Source organism: Oncorhynchus kisutch, linkage group LG17 (genome assembly GCF_002021735.2).
Source record: "Oncorhynchus kisutch isolate 150728-3 linkage group LG17, Okis_V2, whole genome shotgun sequence".
NCBI lineage: Eukaryota > Metazoa > Chordata > Actinopteri > Salmoniformes > Salmonidae > Oncorhynchus > Oncorhynchus kisutch.
The window spans coordinates 43,772,321-43,788,224 of NC_034190.2; the positions used below are offsets into that span (position 1 = coordinate 43,772,321).

General features: G+C 42.9%; 1 protein-coding gene across 2 annotated transcripts in view; it reads left to right on the top strand.

Moving 5' to 3' along the window:
* LOC109907721 (poly(rC)-binding protein 4-like) overlaps window positions 1-15,904 on the top strand; it is a 79,533-nt gene that overhangs the window by 32,330 nt on the left and 31,299 nt on the right. For both annotated transcript variants that reach the window (XM_020505872.2, XM_020505873.2), the window contains exons 2-4: window positions 13,485-13,674; window positions 14,022-14,045; window positions 15,618-15,650. In XM_020505872.2, the coding sequence (XP_020361461.1) occupies window positions 13,567-13,674; window positions 14,022-14,045; window positions 15,618-15,650 (165 nt within the window). In that variant the 5' untranslated portion in view covers window positions 13,485-13,566. The remainder of the gene's footprint in view (window positions 1-13,484; window positions 13,675-14,021; window positions 14,046-15,617; window positions 15,651-15,904) is intronic.

The window sequence follows — 15,904 nt, forward strand, 5'->3', positions numbered from 1 at the left end:
GCATAATATTTTACTCCCTTGAGCTATGACACTGGGGGCCACGCCTTGCTGTATCAAAGGGTTCAGAAGCAGATAGGCGTCATAGGCCCTAGCATTGTGAGCTATAAACGTGAAGTTTCTGTACTGGGCTTTTCTAAAAATGTTTTAGAAAGAGCCGGGCACAATTGGGTCCCTCGGCCGACCATTTTTCACCCTTGAAAGTCATGGTTGACACAAAAATAGGCAAATGAACCCCTGATTGCTGATTTGTCTCAAAATCATAAAACACATATTTCTCTGTATGTTCATCTTCAGCCAAGGGCTGAATGTAACACTCATGTGTTACTTCTTGAACCGCTTCCGCGTTTCTGCTTTTCAAAGGACCTTTACAGATTGGGCAGTGTATAATTCCACAAACATGAGGTTTAGGGCTATCTATTTTAAGGTTGTAATTGCAATGACATTTTGGACATTTCTTGTTAATGTCACAACTGCTTACAGATTTACATGCCTTGGGATGCCATGTTTCAGTTTTGTGTTTTTCGTAACAGTAGGCCGAACGACATGTGCGGTGACAATCCGCACAGGGGGTCAAGTTTAGCGGCTGCATAGGGCAATGTTTATCCAGACATACTGAACAGTTGTAACGGCACGAGTGCCCCCCCATGCGTGTGTAGCCGGTATGACAGGCTGGACAGACATATGGAGCGCCTAAAAAGGCTGTGATGTTAGTTACGGCATAGTAATGCTCATTTTGCACATAAAAGTACATAGTCTTAGGGTATATTTTGGAACTTGAGGAGAGCGTCATTAGCCCTACTGTGGTACAAAACCACAATCTTGATGTTCAGAAAGTTTTCAAATTTGACTATGTCTGAGAAAGCCACAGCATCCTGTATACCGAGACCCACCGCAGTTTGTAGCTCTCGAGCTTTTTGTAACGCGGCTTGATCAGTACATCCTGGGCTGAGTAAGTGGGCCAAACCTATGGCAAAACATAGCTTATTACCTGGATTGTGAACGTTTATGAGATAGGCCCTTTTATTGCTTATGATTTCGGACTGCATTAAACTCTCGAGCTTTCGTCTCTGACCCCCGCCCCCTTGTGGTTGTCGTACTAATTGTACTACAAGTTCGAGGGTCCTATCTGCTAGCACGTTTAAATTTGACTGAACAAGGCGTTCTAGCAGTTTAACAAATTGTTCAAGCTCTGCTTCACCATTCTGTAAAATAAGCGATACCTTGCTCTGTAGACTGTCTCCACAAATTTCCAACTGTAAGAGATCCCTAGGTTCGCTATAATCTCTAATCCTAGCTAACAGTTCATTCAAAGTGTCCATAAGCATTACGTAAAACACAGCATATTCCCGAATCTGACCCCCCCATGCGAAATTGAAAAACTGGCGAACCTCAATATTGCTGAATTTATTTCGACGCAAAACATGTACACTTCGATCAAGACCTCCCCCCTCCAGATTTGCTAGGCAATTGTCCAACTGTTCAAAAACATCGTATTGGGTTTCAGACTCTTCGGACATTGGTGTTAAAGGCTGATTTATAGGTGTCTGGGGTGCCGAATTAAACCTAGCGCTCTCGTTCTGTACACTGATCTCAAGACCGCCCCCCTCCAGATTTGCTAGACATTTGTCCAACTGTTCAAAAACATCATATTGACTTTCAGACTCTTCGGACAATGTTGTTAAAGGCTGTCTTAGAGGTGTCTGTGGGGCCGAATTAAACCTAGGGCTCGCGTTAAGCTGGGTAATTAGAGATATGATGGTTTCGGGAATCTGTGTTAACATGTTTTCCTCGGAAGGCCCTGACTCATTCATACGTGTAATAATGTCTATGAGTTCGGAGGGAATCTGTGATAATAGATTTTCATCTATTGTCATTATGTCAATTACCCCCGAATCATTCATATGGTTAACTATATCTTGGAGCTCTGTAGGGATCATGGCTAAGAGGGTTTCAATTGTCTCACTTTGGTCTATAGGGGGCGCCATCTGTCTAATTAAGGATGTGTGTGTGTGTGTGTTTACATGTGTGTTTTTTAACGGCGGTATTTGCTTGTTTTAGCCCTAATGTTTTTTAACATACGGGGTAGCTCGCTACGCCAGAATGACACATCCTGATTGTATTGATGCTCGAGTAGAATACACATGCGCCTCTGGAGTAGAGCCTTTCGTGATTTTAAACCCAGGGTAAACGCTTTGAAAAAACGTTCTTGGTCTATTTCAGAATCTGCTGTTTCCCCCACAGAATTGGCCGATTCAAGAAGGTTGGCAGCTTCACAGAACATCAAATCGTCTACCTCAGAAATGTCATTTAAATCTTTGAAATCATCAGGTTTCGCTGTTTTCTTGACTGGTGTCTTTGGAGCCTCCTCGGGGATGCTTGTCTGGGCATCCTCCGATGTTTGTGCGTTGTCTTTATAAGCCGGTGAGGAGTCTGAAATAAAAATAATACATACAAAAATAGGTTATTAACCCTAAAATATGTTAAAAATGCCAAATACATTTCAGATATAAGCCTATATATTAACAATACATTAATTAAATACCTCGGCTTTTTTGACGAGGGCTGTTCTGAAGAAGCTCTGAAACCAGGGGCTGATGTCTTTGTTCAACCTGTATTACAGCATCTGCAGGTTCGGTAGATGGTGAGCCTGAAAAAAAAAAAAAAAAAAAAAAACAGCATTAGGCCTTGTTTTAACATATTCCGGCATAAAAAATTAATATATATAAATATTAAAATAATAATATATATAAATAATAATATATAATTGATTCATACCTTGTCCTTGGAACGACGTCTCGTGAATATCGGCCAAGTAGAATTGTTCGGGTGAAGCGGAACTGTGGATCTGAGCACTAATTATCCTTTGGTGTTTAGAAATATGGGGGACAACGTTGTCCTGGCCAAGGGGAGTTGACCTGCCGTTTAAAGTCTCTGTTCGCTGCTTTTGTGTAAATACATCCTGGGAGTAGGGCAGAATTGTCTCCTCTGTAAACATATAAAATAACTTTTAATATAAGATGCCCACACTTTTTGTTTTTAAGGTATAAATATTTTTATGTATGGAATTCTTGGAGCTTACTTACGTTTACAATTCAGGGTAGGCGTTTGTTTGTCTGCACTTTGTTCCGGAGCCCCCTTGGATGGTTCGAGCTCAGTTATACCTCGGAGTATCTGCGTGAATGCTTCAGAATCTATAAAACATTCGACAATATTAAAGCTATAATCACTTTAGCTAATATTGCCTTGTTATACGGTAAGCATACTGATCCTAATGATTGTTTAATATTTCTATAACATCCCACGCTTTTCAAACAATTCCCCACAACAACCAAATCTAATAAAGATTTATTTCAAGAACTCACCTTGCGATAGATCCATTAGACTGTTTTCCCCGATTATCTTTTTTAACGCTTCAGTCCGATAACGATTCTTGGAGTTTCTGGAGGTGCTGTTTGCATCGGAACTAAAACGCTGCTAACATTGCCCTCTGGTTTCTAGCGCTTTTGTACCCTACGACCTAGAGAAAAACCCCTGAATGATTTTTACATAGCATTTGGGGTTTGTCGTTTTTTTCGGGCTATACCCCCGCCCATGGTATATTTGACACATTTCAAACACATGGTATTGGGTGTGTCTAAACATTAGGATCCTTTTGGATCTTCTAAAATCTCCGGGGTGCTAGCACCTAGATGCAGGGGGTGGGTTGGTCTCGACATCGCTGGGATGAATGACTTTTTAGCCCACCTAAAAAATAGTTTTATGAAAGGCCTTTAAGATTAGGAGTCGTAAGACACAATATTATTGTTGGGGGGTAGGCATCTGTTTTGCAGGCTAGTGTAAACCTTGGTTTCAAACGACTGCAAGGGTATTTTTTTAACAAACAACCCGCCCCCCTTTTTCTGTTTTTGAAACACACACACACACACACACACACACACACACACACAGCCACTACAGAAAACTCCCTCACGCACATACGCGCGCACATGGCTTTTTCCGCAAGTTTTTTCTCAGGGACAGACTGCGCTAAGAGTGAACAAACGCGAGAGTTCATAACGTGGTGAGATTCTGATTTTAAAACCATTTATTTCATTCAAAATATTTAGTACATACATTTTATATCCTTACATTCTTAAGGTATTTTACGATGCCTTTCTTACAGATCCTGGGAGCTTATGCAACCAACCGCCATTGTCCGTGTCGAGTTCGCCCTCAAAAGGCAAAGCTCTCTTGCTAGGTCCATCAACACTTGGTAAGTTTTCACTCCAGGGGTAGATCCTCCGTCGGGCCTTTTGGTCTTGACTCTGTCTCAAGGAAAGCCTCGCCCAGCGCTTTAACTGTTCCCCATTTTGGAAGAGAATGTCCAGCTTATTCATAAGTGTTATGAAAATTGGATAATCCACCCATTTAAAACTAAACACAAGAATAAAAAAGTTTACATGTTTGCGTGCTCTGGAAGCTACAGGAGAATTGACAGACTTTGTAGCATTAGACTTATCATAAAGGTCACAGGCTAAAATTGTCACTTTGTTGTCAGGGCTATAGTCCATTGAAGCAATTCTTAGAGCCTTGAGATCACTGCGGCCGCAGACCTGTTCTTCCAACGCATATCCTGGCACATTTGTACCACTCAGGACCTGTTCAATTTTACAAAGAGCCAGCCTGATGTTTAGCCATTCTCTCATCCCCAGAGCCGGGGGAAAACTCCCAGGTTTTGCAGGATAAAGGGGTTTGGGTCCACGGTCTGTGAATATCTTTACCGTAGAATCCTCCGGGTGGAATATGTAAGACATGTGGCCCTCACTCGTACCCAAAAATCCTTTAAAACATTCTGGAGCTTCACACAGAACTTCTTCAAGGCTTTGGTCACTGGGTTCATGACAAGCCGAGCATAACATCCCTAAAATTGGCATAGGTGTCATTTTTGTTTAATATTCAGGGGGGTTATCATGTACAGTCTTAAACAGGTATTGTTCAGGCGCTTTATAAGGGGCATTAACCACCCCAAACCGTGAGAAACAGTAACAGGTTGACCTGACACATGGTCACTTACTCAACCCCACCAACCCCCCCCCCCCCCCCCCCCGGGCATGCACCCTTCTACATGACATAGGGTCATAAATCATTACATAGGGTCATAAATCAGGCTTGGGTCATCAATCATTAACGGCCTGTCAAATGGACCCTTACTCACCCCATAGCCCCCACCTAACCAGGCTTGCCTGACCAGAAGACATGCACACGTCATCACTACATAGGGTTCACATAGAGTTCACATAGGTTCACATAGGGTCATCAATCAAAATTTTGACACGTGACATCTACTTTAATCTCTCTAACTGGTCATCTAGTGCTTTGGGACCAGAGAATAAAAGGAGCAGATTTCTGGGGGTGGTAGGATAGATTCAGGGCATAGTGTACAGACAAGGGTATGGTAGGGTGTGAGTATAGTGGGGGTAAACCTAGGCATTGAGTGACGATGAGAGAGGTTGCATCTCTGGAGGCACCAAATAAGCTAGGTGTGGAACTCCGCGTGTGGGGGATGGGACAAGGGGGCTATCTGAGATATGTTGAGCAGGACTAGGGGCTCTGCAGTAAAATTGTGTGTCATTTAGTGATTTTATTTTATTTATTTATTTTACCTTTATTTAACCAGGTAGGCAAGTTGAGAACAAGTTCTCATTTACAATTGCGACCTGGCCAAGATAAAGCAAAGCAGTTCGACAGATACAACGACACAGAGTTACACATGGAGTAAAAACAAACATACAGTCAATAATACAGTATAAACAAGTCTATATACAATGTGAGCAAATGAGGTGAGAAGGGAGGTAAAGGCAAAAAAGGCCATGGTGGCAAAGTAAATACAATATAGCAAGTAAAACACTGGAATGGTAGTTTTGCAATGGAAGAATGTGCAAAGTAGAAATAAAAATAATGGGGTGCAAAGGAGCAAAATAAATAAATAAATGAAATATAGTTGGGAAAGAGGTAGTTGTTTGGGCTAAATTATAGGTGGGCTATGTACAGTAGGTGCAGTAATCTGTGAGCTGCTCTGACAGTTGGTGCTTAAAGCAAGTGAGGGAGATAAGTGTTTCCAGTTTCAGAGATTTTTGTAGTTCGTTCCAGTCATTGGCAGCAGAGAACTGGAAGGAGAGGCGGCCAAAGAAAGAGTTGGTTTTGGGGGTGACTAGAGAGATATACCTGCTGGAGCGTGTGCTACAGGTGGGAGATGCTATGGTGACCAGCGAGCTGAGATAAGGGGGGACTTTACCTAGCAGGGTCTTGTAGATGACATGGAGCCAGTGGGTTTGGCAAAGAGTATGAAGCGAGGGCCAGCCAACGAGAGTGTACAGGTCGCAATGGTGGGTAGTACATGGGGCTTTGGTGACAAAACGGATTGCACTGTGATAGACTGCATCCAATTTGTTGAGTAGGGTATTGGAGGCTATTTTGTAAATGACATCGCCAAAGTCGAGGATTGGTAGGATGGTCAGTTTTACAAGGGTATGTTTGGCAGCATGAGTGAAGGATGCTTTGTTGCGAAATAGGAAGCCAATTCTAGATTTAACTTTGGATTGGAGATGTTTGATATGGGTCTGGAAGGAGAGTTTACAGTCTAACCAGACACCTAAGTATTTGTAGTTGTCCACGTATTCTAAGTCAGAGCCGTCCAGAGTAGTGATGTTGGACAGGCGGGTAGGTGCAGGTAGCGATCGGTTGAAGAGCATGCATTTAGTTTTACTTGTATTTAAGAGCAATTGGAGGCCACGGAAGGAGAGTTGTATGGCATTGAAGCTTGCCTGGAGGGTTGTTAACACAGTGTCCAAAGAAGGGCCGGAAGTATACAGAATGGTGTCGTCTGTGTAGAGGTGGATCAGAGACAGCAAGAGCGACCTCATTGATGTATACAGAGAAGAGAGTCGGTCCAAGTATTGAACCCTGTGGCACCCCCATAGAGACTGCCAGAGGTCCGGACAGCAGACCCTCCGATTTGACACACTGAACTCTATCAGAGAAGTAGTTGGTGAACCAGGCGAGGTAATCATTTGAGAAACCAAGGCTGCCGAGTCTGCCGATGAGGATGTGGTGATTGACAGAGTCGAAAGCCTTGGCCAGATCAATGAATACGGCTGCACAGTAATGTTTCTTATCGATGGCGGTTAAGATATCGTTTAGGACCTTGAGCGTGGCTGAGGTGAACCCATGACCAGCTCTGAAACCAGATTGCATAGCAGAGAAGGTATGGTGATATTCGAAATGGTCGGTAATCTGTTTGTTGACATGGCTTTCGAAGACCTTAGAAAGGCATGGTAGGATAGATATAGGTCTGTAGCAGTTTGGGTCAAGAGTGTCCCCCCCCTTTGAAGAGGGGGATGACCGCAGCTGCTTTCCAATCTTTGGGAATCTCAGACGACACGAAAGAGAGGTTGAACAGGCTAGTAATAGGGATGGCAACAATTTCGGCAGACAATTTTAGAGGGTCCAGATTGTCTAGATTGTCTAGCCCGGCTGATTTGTAGGGGTCCAGATTTTGCAGCTCTTTCAGAACATCAGCTGAATGGATTTGGGAGAAGGAGAAATGGGGAAGGCTTGGGCGAGTTGCTGTTGGGGGTGCAGTGCTGTTGACCGGGGTAGGAGTAGCCAGGTGGAAAGCATGGCCAGCCGTAGAAAAATGCTTATTGAAATTCTCAATTATGGTTGATTTGGGAGGAGGTGTTCTTATTCTCCATGGACTTTACAGTGTCCCAGAACTTTTTTGAGTTAGTGTTGCAAGGAAGCAAATTTCAGCTTGAAAAAGCTAGCCTTGGCTTTTCTAACTGCCTGTGTATAATGGTTTCTAGCTTCCCTGAACAGCTGCATATCACGGGGGCTGTTCGATGCTAATGCAGAACGCCATAGGATGTTTTTGTGTTGGTTAAGGGCAGTCAGGTCTGGGGAGAACCAAGGGCTATATCTGTTCCTGGTTCTAAATTTCTTGAATGGGGCATGTTTATTTAAGATGGTTAGGAAGGCATTTAAAAAAAATATCCAGGCATCCTCTACTGATGGAATGAGATCAATATCCTTCCAGGATACCCCGGCCAGGTCGATTAGAAAGGCCTGCTCGCTGAAGTGTTTCAGGGAGCGTTTTACAGTGATGAGTGGAGGTCGTTTGACCGCTGACCCATTACGGAGGCAGGCAATGAGGCAGTGATCGCTGAGATCTTGGTTGAAGACAGCAGAGGTGTATTTAGAGGGGAAGTTGGTTAGGATGATATCTATGAGGGAGCCCGTGTTTAAGGCTTTGGGGAGGTACCTGGTAGGTTAATTGATAATTTGTGTGAGATTGAGGGCATCAAGTTTAGATTGTAGGATGGCTGGGGTGTTAAGCATGTTCCAGTTTAGGTCGCCTAGCAGCACGAGCTCTGAAGATAGATGGGGGGCAATCAGTTCACATATGATGTCCAGAGCACAGCTGGGGGCAGAGGGTGGTCTATAGCAGGCGGCAACGGTGAGAGACTTGTTTTTAGAGAGGTGGATTTTTAAAAGTAGACGTTCAAATTGTTTGGGTACAGACATGGATTGTAGGACAGAACTCTGCAGGCTATCTTTGCAGTAGATTGCAACACCGTCCCCTTTGGCAGTTCTATCTTGTCTGAAAATGTTGTAGTTTGGAATTAAAATTTCTGAATTTTTGGTGGTCTTCCTAAGCCAGGATTCAGACACAGCTAGAACATCCGGGTTGGCAGAGTGTGCTAAAGCAGTGAATAGAACAAACTTAGGGAGGAGGCTTCTAATGTTAACATGCATGAAACCAAGGCTATTACGGTTACAGAAGTCGTCAAAAGAGAGCGCCTGTGGAATAGGAGTGGAGCTAGGCACTGCAGGGCCTGGATTCACCTATACATCTCCAGAGGAACATAGGAGGAGTAGAATAAGGGTGCGGCTAAAAGCAATAAGAATTGGTCGTCTAGAACGTCTGGAACAGAGAGTAAAAGGAGGTTTCTGGGGGCGATAAAATAGCATCAAGGTATAATGTACAGACAAAGGTATGGTAGGATGTGATTACAGTGGAGGTAAACCTAGGTATTGAGTGATGAAGAGAGGGATATTGTCTCTAGAAACATCATTGAAACCAGGAGATGTCATTGCATGTGTGGGTGGTGGAACTAATAGGTTGGATAAGGTATAGTGAGCAGGACTAGAGGCTCTACAGTGAAATAAGCCAATAAACACTAACCAGAACAGCAATGGACAAGACATATTGACATTAAGGAGAGGCATGCTTAGTCGAGTGATCAAAAGGGTCCAGTGAGTGGAGAGGTTGGTTGGGGGTCACAGCGATTTAGACAGCTAGCCAGGCCATCGGTAGCAAGCTAGCATAGGATGGAGGTCTGTTGTTAGCCACCTCTTGCGTTCCGTCAGTAGATTAGTGTGGTTCCGGGTGGTAGAGGGGATTAATCCAAATCACGCAACAACAACAAAAATAAAAACAATAGATATAGTTATAGAGGCCCAAGAAGAAAACATAATAATAATACAAATAAATAAATTGTCCGATTGTCTATTCAGATAGCAGCCGGTAAGACAGCTAACGGTTAGCAGGCCGCAGATGGGCGTTCAGGTAACGTCGCGACGGAGGAGCCAGCCGGATCTCCTTCAGGTAGATAACGTCGGCAGTCCAGTTGTGAAGGCCCGGTGGGGCTCCGCGTAGGCAGTAAAACGGGTCCGGATAGGTGACTGCAGCCCAGGAGTGATTGATGGAACTCAGGAGTGATTGACGGAACTGGCTAGCTCCGGAATAATTGACGTTTGCTCCGGAATCGACGAAAGCCGATAGTCACACGGATAGCAGCTAGCTAGCTGTGAGATCTGGGTATGAATGTCCAGAGAACAGTTGAAATCAAGCGACATGGAGAGAAAAATTGGTCCGGTATGTTCCGTTCCGAGCCGCGCTGCGCCGTACAAAACTGGCGATAGATTTTCGAGCTAAAGGATAGCTGATGACCACAAACCATGGTTAGCTGAATACTAATGATTTGCCAGTAAAGAAGCTAACTAGCTTCTGAACTAGCTTCTGATTAGCTTCTGGATTAGCTTCTGGGCTAGCTTCTGGCTAGCTCCTGGCTAGCTTCTGGCTAGTTTCTGGCTAGCTTCTTGGAGTTTCTGGCTAGCTTCTTGGAGGATTACAGATTTGAGGTTAATAATACTTTTTTATAAATATAAATTGGTGAGGCGGGTTGCAGGAGAGTGTTTTGAAGATGAGTTGATGGAAAATAAAAATAAAATGTATGTGAAAAAAGTTGTAAATATATATATATACAGGACACGACAAGACGAGGACAAAAAGACGTCTGAACTGCTATGCCATCTTGGTTGAGAGCCGTGTGTTCCATGCACTGCATTTAGTTAGTGTAATAACCAAGTGGAAAGTAAAATGTATTTTGGGGTGAGAATGTTATGTTAGAATGTTTTTCGCATAATGACTTTAAAACTTTTTTTGTGAATATTAAGATGTACCCAGGTAACTAACCTTTCTATGGTAGGTGGGATGGTAGCGTCCCACCTGGCCAACATCCAGTGCAATTGTAGAGCACGAAATTCAAAAATACTAAATTCAGATATTTAACATTCTTGAAAATATATCTGTTATACATCAAAATAAAGCTTAACTTCTTGTTAATCCAGCCGCCATGTCAGATTTCAAAAGGGCTTTACGGCGAAAGCAAACCACGCGATTATCTGAGGACAGCGCCCTGCATACAAACACATTAAAAACATATTTCAAACAGGCAGGTGCAACACAAAAGTCAGAAATAGCGATATAAAAAATGCCTTACCTTTGATGATCTTACGTAAATGTATGTGCTATGATAATTACATGTATTTCGTAGCATGATCCAGAATGCACGCAAAGGTAAACTGCGTCTCTTCTCTTTCAAAGATAAGAGAGTGAATGATTGTTTTTCTGTTTACCTGTAGAAAGCATCCTCTGGCCACAATTTTGTGTAACAACAGAAAGTTGTAAAGGACGTCACAATGCTTGCCTAGCGAGTACCACTTCCTCCCGTTTCGGCCCATACCTGGCACAAACTTGGAACCTGTGCCTTGCTAGCATGTGAACACCCTGCTGAAGCGTCTTACCAGTCGACGCAGGGCAAAAAGTTAGCTATTCACTGGCGCAATTGGGGACACCTCAAGCTGAGGAATAAGTTTCACACATCCCTCATGAGGCATGAATATACAGTAGTAAATTAGCTGTGGTATCCCAGGAGGACTACCCCAGGGGATGGTAATAGATGGGAGGTACGTGAGGTGATGTTGGCTCCCTCTGCTGGGAATACAGGAGCTGGGCACCCCGACACGGACAGCTCTAAGTGCAGGTAAGGAAAGTGCCAACCAGAGGAAAGAGGAAAGTGCCAACCAGCCGTGGAGGCTAAATAAAAGGAGCATGGTGGCACACCGCGAGGGAGATTGGACCAACATCGAGCCACAGTAGAGAAGAAGGACCGAGCCAAACCTAAGTGATTTTGTTTGTTATGTTTATTTTCTGTCTTAGTAAAGTTGTTTTTGCGGACTTAAACCTCCCTGTCTCTGTGTTAATCTTGGGACGCTCAATCCCAACACCCCACGGTATAATTTTATCAAGTCAATCAATCAAATGTATTTATAAAGCCTTTTTCACATCAGCAGTTATCACAAAGTGCTTATACAGAAACTGTAACGGTTGTCGTTGGTGGAAGAAGGAGTAGACCAAAACGCAGCGTGGTAAGTGTTCATGTTGTAAATTTAATCACAACTGAACACTAAACAAAATAGCAATGAGGAATAACGAGAACGAAACAGTTCTGTCAGGTGATACACACAAAACAGAAAACAACTACCCACAACTCAAGGGCGAAACCAAGCTGCCTAAGTATGGTTCTCAATCAGAGACAACGATTGACAGCTGCCTCTGATTGGGAACCATACCAGGCCAAACACATAGAAATACAAACATAGAACAAAACATAGAATGCCCACCCCAACTCACGCCCTGACCAACCTAAAATAGAGACATAAAAAAAGGAACTAAGGTCAGGACGTGACAGAAACCCAGCCTAAAACCCCAAAGTCAATCTGTCTCTTTAAAGTAGAAGTTGTTTCTGGACCTTATCACCGCCACTCTACTTTGCTCTCTGGCCGATACTGACAGACCAGCATTGCAATGCTGTGGTCTTGAACAGGACACCACAGGCTTAGGCAAGCAGTAGCCAAGCTACCATATGATAGTCAGAGAGGGATGGCATGTTAGGTTTAAGCCTCTGCATGCATAGAGTACATAAATAAACAGATAGCTAGTTGAGTGAAGACAATAAACCTGCCTAGAATGGATGTCTCAGGAATAGCACCTCATCAAAAAGCAGACGCCATTTGATTTAACATGACCTTCACACATATGACATACCCCAACGTGCCTACACAAAAACAACATGAACACATTTACATCCACATGCCGCCCTAACACAGTTTGACCAATTTATAAAGGGATATGAAGAGGCTGGCTGATAAATAAGGAGGCACCTGCTGGAAGTCGGAGGGAGCGATCGTGTTTCTCAGTGATGGCTCCAGCACTAGGACAGCAACATACTGGGGTATTGTAGGCTAGGTGGAATGCACTTGGCGGACAGTCAGCAGCGGTCCTATTAAAACAAGTGGCCTTGACCAGACAGGGAGGATGGGATACGTGAGTCACTCTACAGGGGACAAGTGCAGAACACAATCCACATGTAAGGACTCCATCGTCAGCTGGACTGCTCTGAGTATCTCAGAGAGCATCGTGCAAATTAGACGTATCATTATTAGTGTTAGTGTAGAGGGCTGGGACTAATGTGTGTGTCTGTGAGTTATTATGTGGACTGCAGTGCATATAATGTGACAGTTGGGGTCGATTCCAATTCAGTTCAGGAAATGAATGCAATTTAATACATCACTTGAAAATACCCATGGTAAAAACATTGGCAATTTTCCATTTACAGTTGTATTTTTTTTACTACTTCCTGACTTGACTGGGCCTGGAATGGCATTGAGTGAATGACTCTGGAGAATAACTCGATAACCAGTGATTTATCAAAATCACCAGCATGTGATTTCACAGTTCTTCATTTGTTCTTTGGGACTTTGCACTTAGTTTGCTACTGGTGTGGCAGCCAGCTATATATATTATAACCAACCCTGTACTTCCCTAACCCTGTACTTGAATTTAGATTATTTTTCAAGCATCCTGTATTATGAGATTGAGATTTGATGGTGGCTCTGCCTTGGGAAGGCCTTGCCATGCAAACCGGATATTTTCTCCATTGACTTCCTATTGGAAAGTGACATTCTAATTCATATCACATCATTACAATGTTGAGGTAAAACAACACAACAAATCAGTAAAGGTGTTTGTATTGATATCTAGTTGTATTGATACCAAACAGGTATCAAATCTGACATATTGCATTTTCTTTACTTTGTAGGACTGGGGAGGGACAGAGAAGAGAGAGAAAGAGGGAGCAGCAGCCTTCGTCTGACAGCGTGACCATTGGATGAGCCTCGTTCATGCGTCTCCCTGTGTGCAACTCCCACATTACTATGAACTGTGAGCAGGACTTTGGAGACGGGGGCCTGGGTGTGACCCTCACCCTCCGACTGCTCATGCACGGCAAGGTACGTATGAGGTGACGGTTTAAGTGAATGGGAATATCTGGGAATATATAAGAATAGTTGTTGGAAGAACTGTAGCCATACAGGAATTATCTGTAAGAGATTAGTTAAAGTATTAGGATGTAATTACAGTATGTAATATGATTTTCCTATTGACTCGTGTCCCTGCTCTGCTTAGTCTGTAGAATTTAAATAATACAAATGAGAGATTTGTTTAAGATATTTATGTTGATTTAGCACATAAAGAGGTCGATATGGTATGTTTAAAGGAGTCTGTGTTTAAATATTTCAATAAATCTTGTATATCTTTAATTTATGAATTTTGTATTTTTTTCTTCTGGGCTTTTTAGGAGGTTGGCAGTATCATTGGCAAGGTGAGAAGGCTTATCTTTTTCTTCTATTGTTTATGTTATTTATAACAATTTTCTGAAGAGATTCAGTATTCAGAAGGGCTTTTTGATCCTTGAGATATGCTGTTTTCACAAAGGGATGCCTATTTTCAGATCAATGAAGACTATTTCTAGAGTTGTATTAATATTGTACTATAAATTGCACTATGGGAATTATCCTGTATTAAAAATAGACACTTGAAACCATGCCATTTTGTAAGTATTCATAAGCCAATCTATGTGGATTGATTTTCCCAATCAGTCAATATCTTTCCATTCTATTGTAGAAGCAAAACAAACATAAGGCCTCCTGACACACTTTGCTAACTGTATTTCCCAGTTGCAAATGTAATTGCTTTAAACCAACCCACTTAAAACCTTCTCCATTCCCTAATGCAGTATGGTAATCCATCAAACAGAAACATTAGTGCATTGACTGCAAACCTCCGGTTGAAACGGAGCTCCAAAAGGCATATTACTGTCAGATCCTTGTGATCAGTTTAGTGTCTTCTAGGAGGGCGTGTAGGGTGCTCTCTACCCCTTCGCTGGCTCCCACTAGCCCTGCAGCCTTGAAATAGAGCACAGGCTAAGAGAAAGAGAAAGCCGGAGGAGAGGGATAAAGAAATATGGGGGAAGAGAGAGTGAAGGAACGAGGGGGAAACCGACACAGAGGGGATGAGAGATTGAGAAAAAGAGGGGACGAGAAAGAGAGAGGGAGAGAGAAAAGAGAGAGAAAAAATGGATTAATAGATATGGAGAAGAAGTGGGAAGGTTAGAAATGCTGTAACCAGGCTCTCCATCCACGTGTGTTAATAACTCCATTCTCCCTCCTCATCTCTATCTCTCGGCTAGGCTTCAGCCCAACATCCTCTACAGTATCCCAAATGACACACCAGCATTCTATTTAGTATGAAATAACAGTGTGGCTGAGTATACAAAATAGAATGGGTGCGTTTGTATTAGAAAATTTCCGGTTGGCAATGTCATGGGTGTCGTTGGTAGAATCGTTTAGAAGCAGGAAGAGAGAATGATGGGCTGAGGCCAATATAAAAGTGACAGATGGAGTGGCAATCTAAAGCTGGCAGAGGAGGTATGACAGAGGTGTGACTTCATTTTACTCCTGAGCCTGGGTGGAGTGACTGACTGGCTGGCTGGCTAGCTGACCGCTGGCCACACAGAAAGGATCTCACAAGGACAGGACAGACGTTAGTCGATAATAGAAGAGTAGATATAGATGTGAACAAAAAGGGGCAGTTTTTACTGTATTTACTATATTTTATACATTTAGGATGTGATGAGAATACTGTTTGTCAGTGGCTTTGTGCTAAACGTCTCAGACTGAAAAAGGACTCTACTTTTCTATTCCATGACAGCTTAGGTTACTTTTCAATGGAGGGGAAATAGAGTCAACATGAAGAAAGGTATCAGTTTAATAGGGATTGGAAGTGCAGGCAGATTTCCAGCTGCAAGTTGAGGACACACTGAGAGACCAGTACTTTTTAATAAACAAACCACACACCTCACTTCAACGTTGTCTTTCATCTTCCTCTTTCCCAGAAAGGAGAGACGGTGAAAAGAATACGGGAGGAGGTATGTTACCAGCTTCCTATCTATCAACACTGTCCATCATATGTGTACGAGTGCCCGACATTACCATAATGCATCCAGAGTAAAGCCTGTCATTGATTGATTAAATAAATGTATATCATCTAGCTCCAAAGCTATCAATATCACATCTGGCATCTACGTCAATATGCTTTATTTATCTGAAATCTTTATGTTCCAGTTATTGTGTAGTACAGAAGTGTACCATCACAAAAAAAAGGTTATCGTTCAAGGCAAAA